The sequence below is a fragment of the Oncorhynchus kisutch genome, linkage group LG16, assembly GCF_002021735.2.
Source record: "Oncorhynchus kisutch isolate 150728-3 linkage group LG16, Okis_V2, whole genome shotgun sequence".
Taxonomy (NCBI): Eukaryota; Metazoa; Chordata; class Actinopteri; order Salmoniformes; family Salmonidae; genus Oncorhynchus; species Oncorhynchus kisutch.
Genome location: NC_034189.2, coordinates 1,488,714 through 1,516,252, shown reverse-complemented (window position 1 = coordinate 1,516,252; position 27,539 = coordinate 1,488,714). Strand labels below are relative to the sequence as shown.

The window sequence follows — 27,539 nt, the reverse complement described above, 5'->3', positions numbered from 1 at the left end:
GAAGATAAATAAAGGGAAGTGAATGAAATTAAAAACAGAGTGGTTGTGATGTCATTCAGAACAGAATAAAAAACAGGCTACATGATTGAGGAAAATCATTAATTTAATTATATATGCTACAAAGACAAAAGCAATATCTTACCAGGATGATTCATTGAAAAATAATGGTTTTGCACAAAAACACAATAAAACAAAAGTCCAACATTAGTTTCATGTTTAAATAAAATAAAATTATGCTGCACTATTCTAGAGACCAAAATGGGATAATAAAGTAAATAATTGTAACAATTGATTTCTCCTCTCCTGTATGTTTTCTAACTCTGTAACATGTAACGGTATAACATTATACTGAATCTGTAACAATAATGCCTGAACCTCAACACCTATCAGTTGATCTGTATAGACATGAGAAGTGAAGGCATTTACAATGTATCAACCATAATGCTATACAGTATATGACCAGTATATGACTGATGTTAAAGGACAGCTGCTGAATGAATAATACAACACACATTATATTAAAACACATTCCAATCAGAATAATACATGTATCAGTTAATAGATCACATTTGATCAAATGCCACTATTGTTCCAGCAGGTGGAGCTACAATGTAACAACATACAGCATTGTGACTCACAGTTCTATATTAGAATTCCATGAGTTCCATTCTGATGGTTGTTATGGTGATCAGGTGTTCTCAGCCTCACTCTTCTTCAACACGATCACCTGTTCAACACAGAAGTAGTTCATCATTGTGGCCATGTATTTACTTATCCAATACAGAACCACTTAGAAATGTAAATCATATCAGATGAATTACTAGTCAATACTGTGCTACTTAGAATTCTATCAAATTACTTCCAATGGGGCTCCTGCTTATGTCCAGTTCCCCCTTATCAATACCAGGGTTATTTACTAATTATCAATCATTATCAATACCAGGGCTATTTACTCATTTTCAATACCCAGACTATATACTCTTTATCAATACCAGGGCTATTTACTCCTAAATGCATGAATTCATATCAGTTCCATTACATATTATGGTAGAGAATCCTTCCTATTTTCTACTTCTACTAAGAGGTAATATAATATAGTACAAACTGTGTTCAGAATACCATATTGTGGTAGTTGACTCTAATCCATCCTACTTTCTACTTCTACTAAGAGGTAACATAATATAGTACACGCTGTGTTCAGAATACCATATTGTGCCCCTGCAGCTGTTGTGTTGTAAGGTAGAAACTCACCTAATTGGTCTTGGTGGGTCTTCCTGGGTATCCTGGTTTACCCTAAACAGACAATTATCAACACTTAAAACATGGTTCAATCAGAGATACAGTTATCAACACTTTACAACATGGTTCAATCAGAGATACAGTTATCAACACTTTACAACATGGTTCAATCAGAGATACAGTTATCAACACTTTACAACGTGGTTCAATCAGAGCTACAGTTATCAACACTTTAAAACATGACTCTCTCAGTATTGTCAGTCCTTTCTGATTAGGTTCTCACCTTGAGTCCTGCTCCTGCAGCCTTTCACCATCAGTATGATGGTCACCAGCAGGTAGGGAGACCCCACCAGTAGACTACAGAGCAGCCTGGGTAGAGACATGGACAACACTAGGACTGCTGGAGATGGAATGGGAGCTGGAACTGCAGTTGGAGATTGAATTATGTTGGGCATAGAAATAAAATAACAAAATGAAAATATACACACACAAACACACTCACACACATACAGTTGAAGTCGGAAGTTTACATACACCTTAGCCAAATACATTTAAATTCAGTTTTTCACAATTCCTGCCATTTAATCTTTGTAAAAATTACCTGTCTTCGGTCAGTTAGAATCACACTTTATTTTAAGAATGTTAAATGTCAGAATAATAGTAGAGAGTGATTTATTTCAGCTTTTATTTCTTTCATCACATTCTCAGTGGGTCAGAAGATTACATACACTCAATTAGTATTTGATAGCATTGCCTTTACATTTTTTTTTTTACTTGGGTGAAACGTTTTGGGTAGCCTTCCACAAGCTTGCCACAATAATCAATCAATCAATCAATCAAACAAATGTATTTATATAGCCCTTCTTACATCAGCTGATGTCACAAAGTGCTGTACAGAAACCCGGCCTAAAACACCAAACAGCAAAAAATGCAGGTGTAAAAGCACGTGATCATCAAGCCACCAAGTGACCCAGCCCCAAAGCTAGCCCTGAGCCAGGCACATCTCCCGGCTAGCAATACCTCTTTCTCCATCTGGCCCGGTCCCTTCGTCGACACGGGGCCCCGCCGTACCACTACGACTGGTCTGCAGACGTATTTCCATCCGCTGTGCCTTCAACCGGCCTTTGTCGGACGTCGGCGCAGACGCTTCTACTTATCCCGGACTGCTAACTTTAAATGCTGTGTCTCCCACGTGCAACTGTAGTAACAACTATGCCGCGGCTTCCCTGCTCCATCTATTGCTGTTCACTGGACGCTATGATCACTTGGCTACATAGCTGATGCCTGCTGGACTGTTCATTTATCACAGTACTCCACTTTGTTTATTATGTTTATCTGTTATTATGTTTATCTGTCGGCCTCGAACTCAGGCCCTGTGTGTAGTTAACCGACCCCCTACGCCATTTTACCTGTTGTTGTCTTAGCTGATTAGCTGTTGTTGAGAGCATCAGCTCTCCCAATCAACACCTGTGATTGCTTTATGCCATGTATACTGTTGTTTAGGATAGTTATCATTGTATTAGTTTACAGTGGAGCCCCTAGTCCCACTCTACATGCATCAGATTCCTCCTTTGTACCACCTCCCACACATGCGGTGACCTCACCCAGTATAACCAGCACATCCAGAGATGCAACCTCTCTTATCATCACTCAGGGCCTGGGCTTACCTCAACTGTACCCGCACCCCACCATACCCCTGTCTGCGCATTATGCCCTGAATATATTCTACCATGCCCAGAAATCTGCTCCTTTTATTCTTTGTCCCGAACGCACTCGACGACCAGTTCTGATAGCCTTTAGCCGTACGCTCATCCTACTCCTCCTCTGTTCCTCAGGTGATGTGGAGGTTAAGCCAGGCCCTGCGTGTCCCCAGGCTCTCTCATTTGTTGTCTTCTGTAATCGAAAAAGCCTTGGTTTCATGCATGTTAACATCAGAAGCCTCCTCCCTAAGTTTGTTTTACTCACTGCTTTAGCACACTCTGCTAACCCTGATGTCTTTGCCATGTCTGAATCATGGCTTAGGAAAAAAAATCTGAAATTTCCATACCCAACTACAACATTTCAACATAATCGGAAATGTCAATAACCATTTCTCTATGGCTGCCCATGCTTTCCTCCTGGCTACCCCAACTCCGGCCTACAGTCCCCCCCCCCCCCCCCCCCCACCCCCCGCAGCTACTTGCCAAAGCCTCCCAGCTTCTCCATCCAAATCCAGATAGCAGATGTTCTGAAAGAGATGCAAAACCTGTACCTGTACAAATAAACTGGGCTAGACAATCTGGACCCTCTCTTTCTAAAAATATCGCCGCAATTGTTGCAAACCCTATTACCAGCATGTTCAACCTCTTCAATATCGCCCAAGTTCCCTAAATATTGAAAAGCTGCCGTGGCCGTCCCCCTTTTCAAAGGGGGTGACTGTGGGAGCTAATGTAATATAAATAGGTGCAGTTGCTATGCTGAAGTAGAAAGGACATAAGTACATTGGCCAGAGGAAGAGAAGGTGACACCCAGTACATTTGCTCTTTCTGAATAGGGTAACATGCCAAAGATTACATTAAGATGAACGAACATGAGAACATTAGCCAAGGCCAAAAGTACATTTATGACAGCTGGACATATAATCTATGACATAAAGGGGTCATTCCACCATTATAATCTATGACAAAGGGGTCCCGCCACCATTATAATCTATGACATAAATGGGTACCGGCACCATTATAATCTATGACATAAAGGGGTCCCGCCACCATTATAATCTATGACATAAAGGGGTCACGCCACCATTATAATCTGACATAAAGGGGTCCCACCACCATGATAATCTATGACATAAAGGGGTCCCGCCACCATTATAATCTATGACATAAAGGGGTCCCGCCACCATTATAATCTATGACATAAAGGGGTCCCGCCTCCATTATAATCTATGGCATAAAGGGGTCCCGCCACCATTATAATTTGACATAAAGGGGTCCCGCCTCCATTATATTCTATGACATAAAGGGGTCTCGCCACCATTATAATCTATGACATAAAGAGGTCCCGCCACCATTATAATATGACATAAAGGGGTCCCGCCACCATTATAATCTATGACATAAATGGGTTCCGGCACCATTATAATCTATGACATAAAGGGGTCCCGCCACCATTATAATCTATGACATAAAGGGGTCACGCCACCATTATAATCTGACATAAAGGGGTCCCACCACCATGATAATCTATGACATAAAGGGGTCCCGCCACCATTATAATCTATGACATAAAGGGGTCCCGCCAACATTATAATCTAGGACATAAAGGGGTCCCGCCACCATTATAATCTGACATAAAGAGGTCCCGCCTCCATTATAATCTATGACATAAAGGGGTCATGCCACCATTATAATCTATGACATAAAGGGGTCACGCCACAATTATAATCTATGGCATAAAGGGGTCCCGCCTCCATTATAATCTGACATAAAGGGGTCCCGCCACCATTATAATCTGACATAAAGGGGTCCCGCCACCATTATAATCTATGACATAAAGGGGTCACGCCACTATTAACAAACAAAGCTGTTTCGCATACAAAATTATATTTAGGGAAAAAATTAACTTTGGCTATCTACCTGGGCGTCTCGTGAGTGAAAACATCCGAAGTTCATCAAAGGTAAACAATTTAATTTGATTGCTTTTCTGATTTCCGTGACAAGGTTGCCTGCTGCTAGCAAGGCATAATGCTATGATAGGCTATGATAAATTTACACAAATGCTTGTCTAGCGTTGGCTGTAAAGCATATTTTGAAAATCTGAGATGACAGGGTGATTAACAAAAGGCTAAGCGGTGTTCCAATATATTTCACTTGTGAGGAATAGGAATATTTTCTTGGAAGATTTATGTCCGTTGAGTTATGCTAATTTGTGTCAGGCGATGATTACGCTCCCGGATCCGGGTTTGAGAGTCACAAGAATTAACTAACCTCCAAACAAGCTTCAATGCCATACAACACTCCTTCCGTGGCCTCCAAAGCCTCCTTCACTAAACTATCCTGAGTAAAACTGACTATCCTACCTATCCTACCGAGCTACAAAATTGCTTCCAACACTCTACTCAGCAAACTGGATGCAGTTTATTACAGTGCCATCCGTTTTGTCACTAAAGCACCTTATACCACCCACCACTGCGACTTGTATGCTCTAGTCTGCTGGCCCTCGCTACATATTTGTCGGCAGACCCACTGGCTCCAGGTCATCTATAAATCTATGCTAGGTAAAGCTCCGCCTTATCTCACCTCACTGGTCACGATAACAACATCCACCCGTAGCACGCGCTCCAGCAGGTATCTCTCACTGGTTATCCCCAAAGCCAACACCTCCTTTGGCCACCTTTCCTTCCAGTTCTCTGCTGCCAGTGACTGGAACGAATTGCAAAAATCACTGAAGCTGGAGACCTATATTTCCCTCACTAACTTTAAACATCAGCTGTCTGAGCAGCTAATTGATCGCTGCAGCTGTACATAGTCCATCTGTAAATAGCCCACCCAATCTACCTACCTCATCCCCATATTGTTTTTATTTACTTTTATGCTCTTTTGCACACCAGTATCTCTACTTGCATATCATCATCTACTCATTTATCACTCCAGTGTTAATCTGCTATATTGTAATTACTTTGCTATTATGGCCTATTTATTGCCTTACCTCCTCACGCCATTTGCACACACTGTATATAGACGTTCTTTTTTCTATTGTGTTATTGACTGTACGCTTGTTTATTCCATGTGTAACTCTGTGTTGTTGTTTGTGTCACACTGCTTTGCTTTATTTTGGCCAGGTCGCCAGGCGGACTAGGGTGCAGCAAGGAGTCATCAGGCCAGGTAGTCCTGAGGCATGGTCCTAGGGCTCAGGTCCTCCGAGAGAGAGAAAGAAAGAAAAAAAAGAGAAAGAGAGAAAAAGAGAGAGAATTAGAGTATACTTAAATTCAAACTGGACACCGGATAAGACAGGAGAAATACTCCAGATAAGTTGGGTGAATTTAGGCCACTTCCTCCTGACAGAGCTCGTGTAACAGAAGCAAGTTTGTAGGCCTCCTTGCTCGCACACGCTTTTTCAGTTCTTCCCATACATTTTCTATAGGATTGAGGTCAGGGCTTTGTGATGGCCACTCCAATACCTAGACTTTGTTGTACTTAAGTCATTTTGCCACAACTTTGGAAGTATGCTTGGGGTCATTGTCCATTTGGAAGACCCATTTGCGACCAAGCTTTAACTTCCTGACTGATATGTTGAGATGATGCTTCAATATATCCACAATTGTCCGTCCTCATGATTACATCTATTTTGTGAAGTGCACCAGGCCCTACTGCAGCAAAGCACCCCCACGACATGAACCTGCCACCCCTTGTGCGTCCCTTGTGATGTTGTTCTTCGGCTTGCAAGCCTCCCCTTTTCCCTCCAAGCATAACGATGGTCATTATTTATGTTTCATCAGACCAGAGGACATTTCTCCAAAAAGTACGATCTTTGTCCCCATGTGCAGTTTCAAACTGTAGTCTGGCTTTTTTATGGCGGTTTTTGAGCAGTGGCTTCTTCTCTACTGAGTGGCCTTTCAGGTTATGTTGATATAGGACTCGTTTTACTGTGGATATAGATACTTTTATACCTGTTTCCTCCAGCATCTTCACAAGGTCCTTTGCTGTTGTTTTGGGATTGATTTTCATTTTTCGCACCAAAGTACATTCATCTCTAGGAGAAAGAACGCGTCTCCTTCCTGAGTTGTATGATGGCTGCGTGATCCCATGGTGTTTAAACTTGCACACTATTGTTTGTACAGACGAACCTGGTACCTTCAGGCGTTTGGAAATTGCTCCCAAGGATGAACCGGACTTTTGGAGTTCTACAATTTCTTTCTGAGGTCTTAAATAATACATTTTTGGTTTTCCCATGATGTCAAGCAAAGAGCCACTGAGTTTGAAGGTAGGCCTTGAAATACATTTTCACGGCTGTCGAAAGAGGAAGACCAAGGTGCAGTACATATGACCATTGAGGAAGACCAAGGTGCAGTACATATGACCATTGAGGAAGACCAAGGTGCAGTACATATGACCATTGAGGAAGACCAAGGTGCAGTACATATGACCATTGAGGAAGACCAAGGTGCAGTACATATGACCATTGAGGAAGACCAAGGTGCAGTACATATGACCATTGAGGGAGACCAAGGTGCAGTACATATGACCATTGAGGAAGACCAAGGTGCAGTACATATGACCATTGAGGAAGACCAAGGTGCAGTACATATGACCATTGAGGAAGACCAAGGTGCAGTACATATGACCATTGAGGAAGACCAAGGTGCAGTACATATGACCATTGAGGAAGACCAAGGTGCAGTACATATGACCATTGAGGAAGACCAAGGTGCAGTACATATGACCATTGAGGAAGACCAAGGTGCAGTACATATGACCATTGAGGAAGACCAAGGTGCAGTACATATGACCATTGAGGAAGACCAAGGTGCAGTACATATGACCATTGAGGAAGACCAAGGTGCAGTACATATGACCATTGAGGAAGACCAAGGTGCAGTACATATGACCATTGAGGAAGACCAAGGTGCAGTACATATGACCATTGAGGAAGTTTACAACTAATGATTGAAGGGAGTACACTGGAATTATCATTATTATTAGGGTGGGAAAAAGGGCTGCCTAAGTATGGTTCCCAATCAGAGACAACGATAGTCAGCTGTCCCTGATTGAGAACCATACCTGGCCAAAACAAAGAAATACAAAACATAGAAAATGGAACATAGAATGCCCACCCAAATCCAACCCTGACCAAACCAAAATAGAGACATAAAAACCTCTAAGGTCAGGGCGTGACATACACCTCCAATTGACTCACATGATGGCAATTCGCCTATCAGAAAGCAGTCTTAGTGTATGTAAACTTAGTGTATGTAAACTTCTTACCCACTGGAATTGTGATATAGTGAATTATAAGTGAAACAATCTTTCCGTAAACAGTTGTTGGAAAAATTACTGGTGTCATGCACAAAGTAGATGTCCTAACCGACTTGCCAAACCTGTAGTTTGTTAAGAACATATTTGTTGAGTGGTTGAAAAACGAGTTTCAATGACTCCAACCTTAGTGTATGTAAACTTCCGACTTCAACTGTATATATACTGCACTGTACATGAACACAGATTTAGTATTCTGTTTGTGAATGTAAAATGTTCAGTATATTTTCATGGTTAGTTCTTCTGTTCATAATGTAAATGTTCAGTATATTTCCATGGTTAGTTACAGCCAATACAGTGTTAGACATGTTACTACCAAGTGTTATAGGGCCAATATAGTACATATTTAAGCATTAAGGCCAGAGGAGGTGTGTTATAGGGCCAATATAGTACATATTGAAGCATTAAGGCCAGAGGAGGTGTGTTATAGGGCCAATATAGTACATATTGAAGCATTAAGGCCAGAGGAGGTGTGTTATAGGGCCAATATAGTACATATTGAAGCATTAAGGCCAGAGGAGGTGTGTTACAGGGCCAATATAGTACATATTGAAGCATTAAGGCCAGAGGAGGTGTGTTATAGGGCCAATATAGTACATATTGAAGCATTAAGGCCAGAGGAGGTGTGTTACAGGGCCAATATAGTACATATTGAAGCATTAAGGCCAGAGGAGGTGTGCTATAGGGCCAATATAGTACATATTGAAGCATTAAGGCCAGAGGAGGTGTGTTATAGGGCCAATATAGTACATATTGAAGCATTAAGGCCAGAGGAGGTGTGTTATAGGGCCAATATAGTACATATTGAAGCATTAAGGCCAGAGGAGGTGTGTTATAGGGCCAATATAGTACATATTGAAGCATTAAGGCCAGAGGAGGTGTGTTATAGGGCCAATATAGTACATATTGAAGCATTAAGGCCAGAGGAGGTGTGTTATAGGGCCAATATAGTACATATTGAAGCATTAAGGCCAGAGGAGGTGTGTTACAGGGCCAATATAGTACATATTTAAGCATTAAGGCCAGAGGAGTTGTGTTATAGGGCCAATATAGTACATATTGAAGCATTAAGGCCAGAGGAGGTGTGTTATAGGGCCAATATAGTACATATTGAAGCATTAAGGCCAGAGGAGGTGTGTTATAGGGCCAATATAGTACATATTGAAGCATTAAGGCCAGAGGAGGTGTGTTACAGGGCCAATATAGTACATATTGAAGCATTAAGGCCAGAGGAGTTGTGTTATAGGGCCAATATAGTACATATTGAAGCATTAAGGCCAGAGGAGGTGTGTTATAGGGCCAATATAGTACATATTGAAGCATTAAGGCCAGAGGAGGTGTGTTATAGGGCCAATATAGTACATATTTAAGCATTAAGGCCAGAGGAGGTGTGATATAGGGCCAATATAGTACATATTGAAGCATTAAGGCCAGAGGAGGTGTGTTATAGGGCCAATATAGTACATATTGAAGCATTAAGGCCAGAGGAGTTGTGTTATAGGGCCAATATAGTACATATTTAAGCATTAAGGCCAGAGGAGGTGTGTTATAGGGCCAATATAGTACATATTGAAGCATTAAGGCCAGAGGAGGTGTGTTATAGGGCCAATATAGTACATATTGAAGCATTAAGGCCAGAGGAGGTGTGTTATAGGGCCAATATAGTACATATTGAAGCATTAAGGCCAGAGGAGGTGTGTTATAGGGCCAATATAGTACATATTGAAGCATTAAGGCCAGAGGAGGTGTGTTATAGGGCCAATATAGTACATATTGAAGCATTAAGGCCAGAGGAGGTGTGTTATAGGGCCAATATAGTACATATTGAAGCATTAAGGCCAGAGGAGGTGTGTTATAGGGCCAATATAGTACATATTGAAGCATTAAGGCCAGAGGAGGTGTGTTATAGGGCCAATATAGTACATATTGAAGCATTAAGGCCAGAGGAGGTGTGTTATAGGGCCAATATAGTACATATTGAAGCATTAAGGCCAGAGGAGGTGTGTTATAGGGCCAATATAGTACATATTGAAGCATTAAGGCCAGAGGAGGTGTGTTATAGGGCCAATATAGTACATATTGAAGCATTAAGGCCAGAGGAGGTGTGTTATAGGGCCAATATAGTACATATTGAAGCATTAAGGCCAGAGGAGGTGTGTTATAGGGCCAATATAGTACATATTGAAGCATTAAGGCCAGAGGAGGTGTGTTATAGGGCCAATATAGTACATATTGAAGCATTAAGGCCAGAGGAGGTGTGTTATAGGGCCAATATAGTACATATTGAAGCATTAAGGCCAGAGGAGGTGTGTTATAGGGCCAATATAGTACATATTGAAGCATTAAGGCCAGAGGAGGTGTGTTATAGGGCCAATATAGTACATATTGAAGCATTAAGGCCAGAGGAGGTGTGTTATAGGGCCAATATAGTACATATTGAAGCATTAAGGCCAGAGGAGGTGTGTTATAGGGCCAATATAGTACATATTGAAGCATTAAGGCCAGAGGAGGTGTGTTATAGGGCCAATATAGTACATATTGAAGCATTAAGGCCAGAGGAGGTGTGTTATAGGGCCAATATAGTACATATTTAAGCATTAAGGCCAGAGGAGGTGTGTTATAGGGCCAATATAGTACATATTGAAGCATTAAGGCCAGAGGAGGTGTGTTATAGGGCCAATATAGTACATATTGAAGCATTAAGGCCAGAGGAGGTGTGTTATAGGGCCAATATAGTACATATTGAAGCATTAAGGCCAGAGGAGGTGTGTTATAGGGCCAATATAGTACATATTGAAGCATTAAGGCCAGAGGAGGTGTGTTATAGGGCCAATATAGTACATATTGAAGCATTAAGGCCAGAGGAGTTGTGTTATAGGGCCAATATAGTACATATTGAAGCATTAAGGCCAGAGGAGGTGTGTTATAGGGCCAATATAGTACATATTGAAGCATTAAGGCCAGAGGAGGTGTGTTATAGGGCCAATATAGTACATATTGAAGCATTAAGGCCAGAGGAGGTGTGTTATAGGGCCAATATAGTACATATTGAAGCATTAAGGCCAGAGGAGGTGTGTTATAGGGCCAATATAGTACATATTGAAGCATTAAGGCCAGAGGAGGTGTGTTATAGGGCCAATATAGTACATATTGAAGCATTAAGGCCAGAGGAGGTGTGTTATAGGGCCAATATAGTACATATTGAAGCATTAAGGCCAGAGGAGGTGTGTTATAGGGCCAATATAGTACATATTTAAGCATTAAGGCCAGAGGAGTTGTGTTATAGGGCCAATATAGTACATATTGAAGCATTAAGGCCAGAGGAGGTGTGTTATAGGGCCAATATAGTACATATTGAAGCATTAAGGCCAGAGGAGTTGTGTTATAAGGCCAATATAGTACATATTGAAGCATTAAGGCCAGAGGAGGTGTGTTATAGGGCCAATATAGTACATATTTAAGCATTAAGGCCAGAGGAGTTGTGTTATAGGGCCAATATAGTACATATTGAAGCATTAAGGCCAGAGGAGGTGTGTTATAGGGCCAATATAGTACATATTGAAGCATTAAGGCCAGAGGAGGTGTGTTACAGGGCCAATATAGTACATATTGAAGCATTAAGGCCAGAGGAGTTGTGTTATAGGGCCAATATAGTACATATTGAAGCATTAAGGCCAGAGGAGGTGTGTTATAGGGCCAATATAGTACATATTGAAGCATTAAGGCCAGAGGAGGTGTGTTACAGGGCCAATATAGTACATATTGAAGCATTAAGGCCAGAGGAGGTGTGTTACAGGGCCAATATAGTACATATTGAAGCATTAAGGCCAGAGGAGGTGTGTTACAGGGCCAATATAGTACATATTGAAGCATTAAGGCCAGAGGAGGTGTGTTATAGGGCCAATATAGTACATATTGAAGCATTAAGGCCAGAGGAGGTGTGTTATAGGGCCAATATAGTACATATTTAAGCATTAAGGCCAGAGGAGGTGTGTTATAGGGCCAATATAGTACATATTGAAGCATTAAGGCCAGAGGAGGTGTGTTATAGGGCCAATATAGTACATATTGAAGCATTAAGGCCAGAGGAGTTGTGTTATAGGGCCAATATAGTACATATTTAAGCATTAAGGCCAGAGGAGGTGTGTTATAGGGCCAATATAGTACATATTTAAGCATTAAGGCCAGAGGAGGTGTGTTATAGGGCCAATATAGTACATATTGAAGCATTAAGGCCAGAGGAGGTGTGTTATAGGGCCAATATAGTACATATTGAAGCATTAAGGCCAGAGGAGGTGTGTTATAGGGCCAATATAGTACATATTGAAGCATTAAGGCCAGAGGAGGTGTGTTATAGGGCCAATATAGTACATATTGAAGCATTAAGGCCAGAGGAGGTGTGTTATAGGGCCAATATAGTACATATTGAAGCATTAAGGCCAGAGGAGGTGTGTTATAGGGCCAATATAGTACATATTGAAGCATTAAGGCCAGAGGAGGTGTGTTATAGGGCCAATATAGTACATATTGAAGCATTAAGGCCAGAGGAGGTGTGTTATAGGGCCAATATAGTACATATTGAAGCATTAAGGCCAGAGGAGGTGTGTTATAGGGCCAATATAGTACATATTGAAGCATTAAGGCCAGAGGAGGTGTGTTATAGGGCCAATATAGTACATATTGAAGCATTAAGGCCAGAGGAGGTGTGTTATAGGGCCAATATAGTACATATTGAAGCATTAAGGCCAGAGGAGGTGTGTTATAGGGCCAATATAGTACATATTGAAGCATTAAGGCCAGAGGAGGTGTGTTATAGGGCCAATATAGTACATATTGAAGCATTAAGGCCAGAGGAGGTGTGTTATAGGGCCAATATAGTACATATTGAAGCATTAAGGCCAGAGGAGGTGTGTTATAGGGCCAATATAGTACATATTGAAGCATTAAGGCCAGAGGAGGTGTGTTATAGGGCCAATATAGTACATATTGAAGCATTAAGGCCAGAGGAGGTGTGTTATAGGGCCAATATAGTACATATTGAAGCATTAAGGCCAGAGGAGGTGTGTTATAGGGCCAATATAGTACATATTGAAGCATTAAGGCCAGAGGAGGTGTGTTATAGGGCCAATATAGTACATATTGAAGCATTAAGGCCAGAGGAGGTGTGTTATAGGGCCAATATAGTACATATTGAAGCATTAAGGCCAGAGGAGGTGTGTTATAGGGCCAATATAGTACATATTGAAGCATTAAGGCCAGAGGAGGTGTGTTATAGGGCCTATATAGTACATATTGAAGCATTAAGGCCAGAGGAGGTGTGTTATAGGGCCAATATAGTACAAATTGAAGCATTAAGGCCAGAGGAGGTGTGTTATAGGGCCAATATAGTACATATTGAAGCATTAAGGCCAGAGGAGTTGTGTTATAGGGCCAATATAGTACATATTGAAGCATTAAGGCCAGAGGAGGTGTGTTATAGGGCCAATATAGTACATATTGAAGCATTAAGGCCAGAGGAGGTGTGTTATAGGGCCAATATAGTACATATTGAAGCATTAAGGCCAGAGGAGGTGTGTTATAGGGCCAATATAGTACATATTGAAGCATTAAGGCCAGAGGAGGTGTGTTATAGGGCCAATATAGTACATATTGAAGCATTAAGGCCAGAGGAGGTGTGTTATAGGGCCAATATAGTACATATTGAAGCATTAAGGCCAGAGGAGGTGTGTTATAGGGCCAATATAGTACATATTGAAGCATTAAGGCCAGAGGAGGTGTGTTATAGGGCCAATATAGTACATATTTAAGCATTAAGGCCAGAGGAGTTGTGTTATAGGGCCAATATAGTACATATTGAAGCATTAAGGCCAGAGGAGGTGTGTTATAGGGCCAATATAGTACATATTGAAGCATTAAGGCCAGAGGAGTTGTGTTATAGGGCCAATATAGTACATATTGAAGCATTAAGGCCAGAGGAGGTGTGTTATAGGGCCAATATAGTACATATTTAAGCATTAAGGCCAGAGGAGTTGTGTTATAGGGCCAATATAGTACATATTGAAGCATTAAGGCCAGAGGAGTTGTGTTATAGGGCCAATATAGTACATATTGAAGCATTAAGGCCAGAGGAGTTGTGTTATAGGGCCAATATAGTACATATTTAAGTTACAGGTGTTTTACAGTATAGTACAGCCAATATACCAACATACTGATCTTATGCATCGCCACAAACCACTGAGGTGCTTTATTATAAACTGGTTACCAACCAGTAAAAATACATGTTTTACCGTGTACCGTGATATACAACGGCTTCCAAGCCAATCAGCATTGAGGGCTGGAACCACCCAGCTTGTAGGGTTTAGCACCTCTTAACAGTGTAAAGAAGAACCACCCAGCTTATAGGTTTTAGCACCTCTTGACAGTGTAAAGAAGAACCACCCAGTTTATAATGCAGGTTTTAGCACCTCTTGACAGTGTAAAGAAGAACCACCCAGTTTATAATGCAGGTTTCAGCACCTCTTAACAGTGTAAAGAAGAACCACCCAGTTTATAATGCAGGTTTCAGCACCTCTTAACAGTGTAAAGAAGAACCACCCAGTTTATAATGCAGGTTTCAGCACCTCTTAACAGTGTAAAGAAGAACCACCCAGTTTATAATGCAGGTTTCAGCACCTCTTAACAGTGTAAAGAAGAACCACCCAGTTTATAATGCAGGTTTCAGCACCTCTTAACAGTGTAAAGAAGAACCACCCAGTTTATAATGCAGGTTTCAGCACCTCTTAACAGTGTAAAGAAGAACCACCCAGTTTATAATGCAGGTTTCAGCACCTCTTAACAGTGTAGAGAAGAACCACCCAGTTTATAAGGCAGGTTTCAGCACCTCTTAACAGTGTAAAGAAGAACCACCCAGTTTATAATGCAGGTTTCAGCACCTCTTAACAGTGTAAAGAATAACCAGATAATCTGAATGTCAAGGTTTCTCATATTCTCACCTGTCACAGTCATCCAGCTCTCTGGTGATTCTCCTTCAGAGTTGGTACACTTGTAGAGTCCTTCATCTGACTTGGATACTGCAGGGATAGTCATCTCTCCTGTAGTCTCAGTCCTGATCAGGGATCCATCTTTGTAGAAATCAGCTGTGAGGTTAGAGAGAGTTCCCTGATATCTGCAGCTCAGAGTCACAGAATCTCTCTCAGTCACAGGAAGGGCAGGGCTCTCCAGGATCACAGCTCCAGCTGTATATAATATATAAACATCATATATAAACAGGTCTCTCCAGGATCACAGCTCCAGCTGTATATAATATATAAACAGGGCTCTCCAGGATCACAGCTCCAGCTGTATATAATATATAAACATCATATATAAACAGGTCTCTCCAGGATCACAGCTCCAGCTGTATATCATATATAAACAGGTCTCTCCAGGATCACAGCTCCAGCTGTATATAATATATAAACAGGCCTCTCCAGGATCACAGCTCCAGCTGTATATAATATATAAACAGGTCTCTCGAGGATCACAGCTCCAGCTGTATATAATATATAAACATCATATATAAACAGGTCTCTCCAGGATCACAGCTCCAGCTGTATATCATATATAAACAGGGCTCTCCAGGATCACAGCTCCAGCTGTATATAATATATAAACATCATATATAAACAGGTCTCTCCAGGATCACAGCTCCAGCTGTATATCATATATAAACAGGTCTCTCCAGGATCACAGCTCCAGCTGTATATAATATATAAACAGGCCTCTCCAGGATCACAGCTCCAGCTGTATATAATATATAAACAGGTCTCTCGAGGATCACAGCTCCAGCTGTATATAATATATAAACATCATATATAAACATAACATCAGCTATCTGAAACCAGATGAACCACTAAACACTATAATGTTAGTAGATGGTGTTTGTGGACATACCAGGTACTGTGATGTTGACAACATTGCTGTGTTCTCCAGACCCAGACTCACACCAGTACACTCCACTGTCTGATGGTATTAGCAATACAATGCATGAAGACCCTTGTTGTTTTCCCCACTCAGTATTACACTCTGAAACATTCCCTCTCTCTGCGTTCCTCATCACTCTCCATCCAGCAGAGTTCCCCTGAACCTCACAGCTCAGAGAGAAAGACTCATATTTAAAGAACTGAGATCTGTCAGGACTGACACTCAGATAGGCAGGAAGAGAGATATCTGAGAAAGAGAGCAAGAGAGAGGGATAGAGAGCGAGGAAGAGATTGAGAGGAGGGAGAGAGAGAGATAAGGTCATGAGAAGATGACATTCTGACTCTTTCGGCATAAAAATAAATGTTTTGTCACACCCGATATACCATGGCTTCCAGCCAATCAGCATTCAGGGCTGGAACCACCCAATTTATAATGCAGGTTTCAGCACTACTTAAAAGTGTTAAATAAGCCCCTTTCAAAAAATATAGAACTAGGAACAGATATAGCCCTTGGTTCACCCCAGACTTGAATGCCCTTGACCAGCACAAAAACATCCTGTGGCGTTCTGCATTAGCATCGAATAGGCCCCGCAATATGCAACCTTTCAGGGAACTCAGGAACCAATATACTCAGTCAGATAGGAAAGCTAAGGTTAGCTTTTTCAAATAGAACTTTTAAAGCCTATAACTCTGTTGTGACAGAATCAGAATTCTTTAGGAAACATTGATTGATGTTTTTATCAATGTTCATAAGTATGCTTATGTGTGAAAAGTTACTTGGGCCCCAGAGAGGGGAGAGGTCAGGCTTGTCTTCTTATGGGAATGTGTCTGTAACTCTGAGGTTGCCCTTATCTTGATCTAGTATATGACCTAAGAGGCTCACTGTCTCAGTGAGCTTGTCCAGGAGGAGGTGTATTTGAGATGGGAGTATCTAGAATTGACAATTTATATATATATATATATATATTTTTTTTTACCTTTATTTAACTAGGCAAGTCAGTTAAGAACAAATTCTTATTTTCAATGACGGCCTAGGAACAGTGGGTTAACTGCCTGTTCAAGGGCAGAACGACAGATTTTGTACCTTGTCAGCTCGGGGATTTGAACTTGCAACCTTTCGCTTACTAGTCCAATGCTCTAACCACTAGGCTACACTGCCGCCCCAATATATGCCATTGTATGAGGTAATGTTTTGGTCCTAAGTGGTACCAAGGACGAGATAAGAACTTCGTTTAGGAGACCAAACTGAACAATAATTTATAGCTAATGCTGTCTGGCTATGGGATACTCCTCTCAAGTAAAGTCTTCCTTTGTAATGTTCCTAAGATCTGTTATTCGTCATGTGAGTTGAGATGGGTGTGTCTTGGCTATAAATGATACTAAGAACTATTTGGTAAGCACTCTCAGAGAATTCATTTATAGACACTGAATTGATCTGCGAGTCACAAGGCTATGGTGAAGCTCATATAATTAAAGATGGACTTTATGATAACTCTGACTTGTGTGTGGTTTGCTCTCTCATGATTTGGTAATACAGGAAATTTCCACGACAACTCATATTAATACATTGAATGAGTCCTTTACTACTATAACTCATATTAATAGATTGATTGTCTCCCTGCCTCACCCTTGCCTCCTTCAACTAGGCTGCTGTGGTCAGAGAGAGGTTGTAAATTCCTGAATAGACCCTGCCACATGGCCACATAGTATAAGAGGCAGAGTAAATGTTCATGGAACACAAAGGAATTTCTTCCACCTCACAGAACTTGAGGTACGAACAAATTTCATGTTCCGGAGAAAGTATAAAAGATCGGTGAAGAATCCAGCTACGAACTGGTCCGTTTGTTACAACTTGTGGAAGATCATGGGGGACGGTGTGGCCACATTACCATAACGCTGTTTATATAATAGCCTCAGATATGAGGTTTACATCTACTTGTTGTATAATATGAATGAGTGAGTATGATACTGTTTGTAAAATTGTGTAATATGATTTTGGGCTGTTTAATGAATGAAAATATAAATTCCCTTTTGATTTGAACTAAATCAGAGGACCGCCCCTGAGCCCAGTTAGGGTCAGGTGTCCTGGGACCGACCCTTTTCTGCAATTGCGAATAAAACCCAACTTTGAGAAATTATCACCAGACCATGTTTCTCTCAATCACGGGAGGATAAAGATTGTAGACCATTGCTGAATCTTTTAACCATACCCCGTGGTTAAAATCTTAGACTATCAATACCGACAGAATAAGAACAAGTCTTTGATATTAATTATTAACAACAACCGCCGAAACATCCATCTATAACAAATGAATGTCACTCTGAACTATCCACTCTAACCGAGAGAGAGAGAGAGAGAGAGAGAGAGAGAGAGAGAGAGAGAGAGAGAGAGAGAGAGTCTCCAACAGAAACAAACTTATCAACAAACGTATCAACAGCAAATGAGACGACACACTGAGCGTAAATATATATATTGAATGCAATTGTTCCCGAATGAGTGAGCGTTCATGTGCAAAGGATTAGCAATTCAATTGTTATAATTAACTCTGTAGTGACTTCTCATGTGTAAAGGATTAGCATTTCAATTGTTATAATTATTATCTCTGAAGTGACTTCTTAGTCGACCCCACTTCCCTTTTGTCTAACAAGCCGCCATGCCGGTTTAGCCCACTAGGGTACATTCCCCTATCATTTCTTGTAACCATATTTACCTTGTTTGTGTGTTTATGCATTTCTGTGAATTACTTAGATAGTAATAAATAAATTATTTAAGACAATTGCTCTATGGATGACTCAATATGAAGACTGGGTTCATGCAGATAACCAAACAATTTACGATGTTTGGAATGAGACTAACGTGAGGTAAAGTAAATAATTCACTAATCAGAAGACTATTTAATCAGATATAAAATATCTGAAAAGTTATTTTAGGAAATGATAACTTTGTAATCTGAATACTTTCCTTGGTGTCCCCTATTTCCAAGTTAATTACAGTTACACGATTAATTACTTTGATCGCGTTATACTAATTACAGGGAATCTTTGATAAAACTATGTCTTCAATTTAATGACATGACACATTGAATGTGTCCTGTACTACTATAGTAAATACATTAAATATGTCATTTACTGATATAGACTATAACTAATATTAGTACATTGAATGTCTCCTTTACTACAATAGATTATATCTCATATTAATACTTTGATTGACTCTTTTACTATTATAATCTATGGATCATATTTATACATTGAAAAACGACTTGTCTACTATAACTCATAATAACACATTGAATGCCTCCTTTAGTACTATATCTCATATTAATACAGTGAATGTCTCCTTTACTACTATAGTCTATAACTCATATTAATCCTTTGATTGACTTTTTTACTACTATAGTCTACAACTCATATCAATACACTGAATGTCTCCTTTACTACTATAACTCATAGAAATATGTTGAATGTATCCGTTACTAGTATAGTCTATTACTCATATTAATACATTGAATGTTGACTTTACTACAATAGTGTGTATGACAAGGACAAAACAAATGGAAAATGAAAAGCGGATCGGCGATGGCTAGAAGGCCAGTGACGTCGACCACCGTCCGAACAAGGAGAGGGACCGAATTCGGTGGAAGTCGTGACAATTTGCTATTGTAAAAGTTAGCAACACCTCCGCCTTTGCAGGATGCGCGCTGGATATGGTCACTAGTGTAACCAGGAGGTGAGGCCTCATTTAACACAGTCAATTCATCAGGCTTAAGCCATGTTTCAGTCAGGCCAATCACATCAAGATTATGATCAGTGATTAGTTCATTGACAGTAACTGCCTTGGAAGTGAGGGATCTAACATTAAGTAGCCCTATTTTGAGATGTGAGATGTCACAATCTCTTTCAATAATGACAGGAATGGAGGAGGTCTTTATTCCAGTGAGATTGCTAAGGCGAACACCGCCATGTTTAGTTTTGCCCAACCTAGATCGAGGCACAGACACGGTCTCAATGGGGATAGCTGAGCTGACTACACTGACTGTGCTAGTGGCAGACAGCCTGCTACCTGGACTGCACCCTATATCTTTGTAGAGCTAGAGGAGTTAAAGCCCTGTCTATGTTCATAGATAAGATGAAACAATGACTGATCAATGACCCAAGACCAGCTCAGTTAATCCCTACCATTGTGACAATGTCATAATGCTGCATCAAATGTACATTATCCTAGGAGCGTTGGCAGACACATTGTAAGTAACTTAAATGATGTCCCCTTCATATCCCTGAATGTTGATCCTACAGCTTACAGTTGGCTCCTCTCCACTGTAACTATTCCCTAGGTCGTTGCTGTAAAATGAGAATGTATTCACAGTCAACTTACCTGGTAAAATAACTGTAAAATAAAAAATAAAAAATAAAATGGTATGCAGTAATCATGAGCCAATGAACAAGAGATACACTGAGCCCCGGTACATCCAACCCTCCAGGGAAAACTGCACGGGAATTAAATCATCACTGAGCCCCAGTAGGAAGACCACTTTTTGCAGCTCCAATATAAACAACATGTCTAATTCTGATAAGCTTCCCAGTAAAGCAGTAAAAACAATTAAGCAACCCAGAAAAATAATGGATTGACTTAGATAATACCTTTGATGATACAGTGGTAGCAATACATGGTTATAACATCTACAGAAAAGACAGAAATGCCAACGGGGACGGTTTGCTGTTTATATTCAGAACCACATTCCTGTAAAGTTTAGAGAATATCTAATGTTAAATACTGTTGAAGTAATATGGCTACAGGTTAATCTGTCTCACCTAAAGCCCATTCTGGTGGGAAGCTGCTATAGACCATCAAGCGCAGTCAGTCAGTATCGATAATGTGGGAAATGCTTGAAATGTATTTCACATCAACAGAGAAGTATTGTCACGACTCCCACCGAAGGTGGCTCCCCCGCCTGTTCGGGTGGCGCTCGGCGGTTGTCGTCGCCGGTCTACTAACCGATCCATTTTTCCTTTTCTGTTTGTTTGGTCTTATTGGTTGCACCTGTCTCTTATTTTGTTTCTTGATTCATGTCTATTTAAGTCTGTTAGGCCCGCCTATTTTTGTGCGTGATTGTTTTCTGTTAGTCAGAGTGTACGTGTTTGTGTTCCTGTCCGTTTGTGTCCTGTGTTGGGTCGGACTATTTTTCTGTATATTTATCGCCTATTGTTTTTGGGCGTTTGGGATTCCAAATTAAGTCGGTTTCCCCAGTATCCTCTGCTCGCTGCAATTGACTCTGCACACACCACTCTAGGCAAGTATATTTTCTGGGTGATTTAAATATTGTCTGGCTCTCATCAAGCTGCCCACTCAAGAAAAAACTTCAAACTGTAACCAGTGCCTGTAACCTGGTACACCCAACCTTCCAGGGAAAACTGCACGGGAATTAAATCATCAACGTCTATTGCTGCAGAAATGTGCTTTAAAGCAGTATCCAGATCCAAAGGATGTATTGATCACAATATAGTGGCCATATATAGGAAAAGCAAAGTTCCAAAGGCTGGGCCTAATATAGTGTATAAGAGGTCATACAAGAGGTTATGTAATGATTCATATATTGACGATGTAAAGAATATTTCCTGGTCTGTGGTGTGCAATGAGGATCAACCAGACGCTGCACTTGACGCATTTATGAAATTGCTTATTCCAGCTATTAATAAGCATGCACCGATTAAGAAAATGACTGTAAAAACTGTTAAATCCCCTTGGATTGATGAGGAATTCAAAAATTTTATGGTTGAGAGGGATGAGACAAAAGGCATGACAAATAAATCTGGCAGCCCAACTGATTGGCAAACATACTGCAAATTAAGAAATCATGTGACTAATATAAACACAAATAAATGATAAAATAATTATATACTAAAAAGCTTTGGAGCCATCATGACATCACAATACCCCATCATGACATCACAATACCCCATCATGACATCACAATACCCCATAATGACATCACAATACCTTAAATACATTTTTGGGAAAAAGGCAAACTCAGCTCCATCATTCATTGAATCATTCATCACTAAACCAACTGATATTGCCAACTACTTCACTTTTGTCAGCTACAGTTATCAACACTTTACAACATGGTTCAATCAGAGATACAGTAATCAACACTTTACAACATGGTTCAATCAGAGATACAGTTATCAACACTTTACAACATGGTTCAATCAGAGCTACAGTTATCAACACTTTACAACATGGTTCAATCAGAGCTACAGTTATCAACACTTTACAACATGGTTCAATCAGAGCTAAAGTTATCAACACTTTACAACATGGTTCAATCAGAGATACAGTTATCAACACTTTACAACATGGTTCAATCAGAGATACAGTTATCAACACTTTACAACATGGTTCAATCAGAGCTACAGTTATCAACACTTTACAACATGGTTCAATCAGAGCTACAGTTATCAACACTTTACAACATGGTTCAATCAGAGATACAGTTATCAACACTTTACAACATGGTTCAATCAGAGCAACAGTTATCAACACTTTACAACATGGTTCAATCAGAGCTACAGTTATCAACACTTTACAACATGGTTCAATCAGAGATACAGTAATCAACACTTTACAACATGGTTCAATCAGAGATACAGTTATCAACACTTTACAACATGGTTCAATCAGAGCTACAGTTATCAACACTTAACAACATGGTTCAATCAGAGATACAGTAATCAACACTTTACAACATGGTTCAATCAGAGATACAGTTATCAACACTTTACAACATGGTTCAATCAGAGATACAGTAATCAACACATTACAACATGGTTCAATCAGAGCTACAGTTATCAACACTTTACAACATGGTTCAATCAGAGATACAGTTATCAACACTTTACAACATGGTTCAATCAGAGATACAGTTATCAACACTTTACAACATGGTTCAATCAGAGATACAGTTATCAACACTTTACAACATGGTTCAATCAGAGATACAGTTATCAACACTTTACAACATGGTTCAATCAGAGCTACAGTTATCAACACTTTACAACATGGTTCAATCAGAGCTTCTTAGGGCTAGTGGGACAACTTCTGGTGAAACTGGAGCAATTCAAGTCAATAATCGTAAAATTGATGGATTTTTAACATTTAGGTACATATACGTGTCTTGTTGAAAGATTCTTCTTCATCTATCTCTGATTAACAGTAGCTATTACAGCAAAAGCATGCCATGCGATTGTTTGAAACTTTGTTTCAACAAGTCAAAATATGTTTCTATACACTCCTCAGATACCCTAAAATATAATCAAACTATCTTATGGAAAGAAGTATGTTCAATAGGAAACCGATTTTAGCAGGTGCCTTCATAGTACGAATTTCCAAGACTGTGTCCCTGTGCTAAAACTTAGATTTCTTCTTAGTTTTTGAAGTTACAAGCCTAAAACCTTGAACATAGACTTCTGACACCCTGTGGAAGCCATAGGAATTGCATCCAGAGAGCTAATCTTTAAAATTAGGATGGTCTCTCAATTTGTTTTTATTCTGGATGGTTTTTCTTTGGATTTTCTCCAACCAATCTATTGTGTTATAGTCGCCTACATTATTTTAACATTTCTACAAACTTCAACTTCAAAGTGTTTTCTTTCAATGGTACCAATTATATTTATATATATTATATATTATTATTATATATTATTAGCATATCCTGGCTTCAGGGCCTGAGAACCAGGCAGATTACTTTGGGCACGTCATGCAGGCGAAATTGAGAAAAAAGGGGCCTAGCCCTAAGAAACTTTAATTGGCAAGATAGGCAAACTTAGTTATGATATGCCAGCAACAAATGCTGACACTACACATCCAATTATCTGACCAAATTATGAAAGAACAAGAATTGTGCTTTGAATTCCGTATGTCAGTGTGAAATTATTGTTGTCTATCAACAAGCCACCGGGTTCTGACAACTTGGATGGGAAATAACTGACTGTAATAGCGGATGAATTTGCCACATCTTTAATTTAAACCTACTAGAGAGCGTTTGCCCTCAGGCCTGGAGAGAAGCTAAAGTCATTCCTAAGAATAGTAAAGCCCCCTTTACTGGCTCAAATAGCTGACCAGTCAGCCTAATACCAAACCTTAGCAAACTTCTGGAAAAAAATTGTGGTCGACCAGATACAATGATATTGTACAGCAAATTGACAACAGACTTAGAGGGAAGGGCACTCAACAAGCACAGTACTTACACAAATAACTGATGATTGGCTGAGAGAGAGAAATATAGAGAAATGTTACTATTATAGAACAGGTGATGAATATAGAGAAATGTTACTATTATAGAACAGGTGATGACTATAGAGAAATGTTACTATTATAGAACAGGTGATGAATATAGAGAAATGTACTCACCTCCACCTTGTCCGAGGCTACAGTATACCAGTGTACTCAACAGCACTGAAACACACAGAGAGAACTATCACTATGGTACATGATGTAAACACTGAAACACACAGAGAGAACTATCACTATGGTACATGATGGAAACACTGAAACACACAGAGAGAACTATCACTATGGTACATGATGGAAACACTGAAACGCACAGAGAGAACTATCACTATGGTACATGATACACGCAGTCAGTCAGGAAAGCTAAGGCCAGCTTCTTCAGGCAGAAGTTTGCATCCTGTAGCTCCAACTCCAAAAAGTTCTGGGACACCGTGAAGTCCATGGAGAACAAGAGCACCTCCTCCCAGCTGCCCACTGCACTGAGGCTAGGTAACACGGTCACCACTGATAAATCCATGATTATCGAAAACTTCAATAAGCATTTCTCAACGGCTGGCCATGCCTTCCGCCTGGCTACTTCAACCTCGGCCAACAGCTCCGCCCCCCCCCCGCAGCTCCTCGCCCAAGCCTCTCCAGGTTCTCCTTTACCCAAATCCAAATAGCAGATGTTCTGAAAGAGCTGCAAAACCTGGCCCCGTACAAATCAGCTGGGCTTGACAATCTGGACCCTCTATTTCTGAAACTATCTGCCACCATTGTCGCAACCCCTATTACCAGCCTGTTCAACCTCTCTTTCATATCGTCTGAGATCCCCAAGGATTGGAAAGCTGCCGCAGTCATCCCCCTCTTCAAAGGCGGGAGACACCCTGGACCCAAACTGTTACAGACCTATATCCATCCTGCCCTGCCTATCTAAGGTCTTCGAAAGCCAAGTCAACAAACAGGTCACTGACCATCTCGAATCCCACCGCACCTTCTCCGCTGTGCAATCTGGTTTCCGAGCCGGTCATGGGTGCACCTCAGCCACACTCAAGGTACTCAACGATATCATAACCGCCATCGATAAAAGACAGTACTGTGCAGCCATCTTCATCGACCTTGCCAAGGCTTTCGACTCTGTCAATCACCATATTCTTATCGGCAGACTCAGGAACCTCGGTTTTTCGGATGACTGCCTTGCCTGGTTCACCAATTACTTTGCAGACAGAGTTCAGTGCGTCAAATCGGAGGGCATGCTGTCTGGTCCTCTGGCAGTCTCTATGGGGGTGCCACAGGGTTCAATTCTCGGGCCGACTCTTTTCTCTGTGTATATCAATGATGTTGCTCTTGCTGCGGGCGATTCCCTGATCCACCTCTACGCAGACGACACCATTCTATATACCTTCGGCCCGTCTTTGGACACTGTGCTATCTAACCTCCAAACAAGCTTCAATGCCATACAACACTCCTTCCGTGGCCTCCAACTGCTCTTAAACGCTAGTAAAACCAAATGCATGCTTTTCAACCGGTCGCTGCCTGCACCCGCATGCCCGACTAGTATCACCACCCTGGATGGTTCCGACCTAGAATATGTGGACGTCTATAAGTACCTAGGTGTCTGGCTAGACTGCAAACGCTCCTTCCAGACTCATATCAAAATAAGGTAAGATTAGGGAGTTCAGGCAATAAATAGGTCGTAGTGTCTAAGTAATTACAGTTTAGCAAGTAAACACTGGAGTGATAGATGTGCAGAAGATGCAAGTAGTGATACTGAGGTGCAAAGGAGCAAAACAATTAAAAATAACAATATGAGGATGAGGTAGTTGGATGGGTTATTCACAGATGGGCTACTTACAGGTACAGTGATCAGTGAGCTGCTCTGACAGCTGATGCTTAAAGGTTATTGCTACCGGTGGGTGTTGCTATGGTGACCAGTGAGCTGATATAAGGCGGGGCTTTACCTAGCAAAGACATAGATTATCTGGAGCCAGTGGGTTTGGCAACGAATATGAAGCGAGGGCCGGCCAACGAGAGCATACAGGTCGCAGTGGGGGGTAGTAATATGGGACTTTGGTGACAAAACGGATGGCACTGTGATAGACTGCATCCAAATTACTGAGTAGAGTGCTGGAGGCTATTTTATAAATGACATCACCGAAGTCAAGGATCGATAGGATAGTCAGTTTTACGAGGGTATGTTTGGCAGCATGAGTGAAGGAGACTTTGTTGCGAAATAGCAATATTAAACTATATAGATATTAAACTATATAGATATTAAACCATATAGATATTAAACCATATAGATATTAAACTATATAGATATTAAACTATATAGATATTAAACTATATAGATATTAAACTATATAGATATTAAACTATACAGATATTAAACCATATAGATATTATATAGATGTTCCATCTCACCTGCCGAAACACACACACACACACACACACACACACACACACACACACACACACACACACACACACACACACACACACACACACACACACACACACACACACACACACACACACAAACACACACACACATACACACACACACACACACACACACACACACACACACACACACACACACACACACACACACACACACACACACACACACAAACACACACACACATACACACACACACACACACACACACACACACACACACACACACACACACACACACACACACACACACACACACACACACACACACACACACACAGGGAGAGAGAGTACTTACAGAGCTGCCAGCAGAGCAGTGTGAGTTTCATCCTGTCTTGATGCTAAGTGAGACTGTGATCTCCAGTTGTAGACTTATAGACCCTCCTCCTCCTTCATGTTCTGACCACACACACAAGGCCCTGCTGACGACGCGGTGAAACAGAGGAAGAGACAGTCAATTATTTAGTCTATACTTCCTCTACCACTGTATATTTCTTCATTGTCACTCCTCCCACCATCAATGGAACTAGGGTCATATCCATTAAAGCAAACCATTCCCATGTGCTCAACTGTGTTATTCTGAGAAGATTGACCTC

General features: G+C 40.7%; 3 protein-coding genes across 12 annotated transcripts in view; 1 reads left to right on the top strand and 2 right to left on the bottom strand.

Annotated features, from left to right (window-relative positions):
• LOC109882060 (butyrophilin subfamily 1 member A1-like) overlaps window positions 1-27,539 on the top strand; it is a 329,983-nt gene that overhangs the window by 137,979 nt on the left and 164,465 nt on the right. The gene's annotated exons all lie outside the window — the stretch shown is intronic.
• LOC109882059 (Fc receptor-like protein 5) overlaps window positions 1-27,539 on the bottom strand; it is a 305,344-nt gene that overhangs the window by 229,040 nt on the left and 48,765 nt on the right. The window lies entirely within an intron of this gene.
• Window positions 89-27,316, bottom strand: LOC116353901 (Fc receptor-like protein 2). Its single transcript, XM_031791572.1, has 7 exons — window positions 27,242-27,316; window positions 24,624-24,668; window positions 16,185-16,460; window positions 15,245-15,487; window positions 1,523-1,663; window positions 1,252-1,293; window positions 89-727 (listed from the first exon to the last, which is right to left on the bottom strand). The coding sequence occupies exons 1-6, from the start codon at window positions 27,270-27,272 to the stop codon at window positions 1,289-1,291; spliced, it is 741 nt and encodes a 246-aa protein (XP_031647432.1). The 5' UTR covers window positions 27,273-27,316; the 3' UTR covers window positions 89-727; window positions 1,252-1,288.

Excerpts from the sequence above, each read along its gene's own strand:
- LOC116353901 (XM_031791572.1), bottom strand. The coding sequence starts at position 27,272 with ATGAAACTCACACTGCTCTGCTGGCAGCTCT. Across the intron at positions 16,461-24,623 it reads TAGCCTCGGACAAGGTGGAG|ATATCTCTCTTCCTGCCTAT; the intron begins GTGAGTACATTT and ends TCTCTTTCTCAG. Across the intron at positions 15,488-16,184 it reads TGTCAACATCACAGTACCTG|CTGGAGCTGTGATCCTGGAG; the intron begins GTATGTCCACAA and ends TATTATATACAG.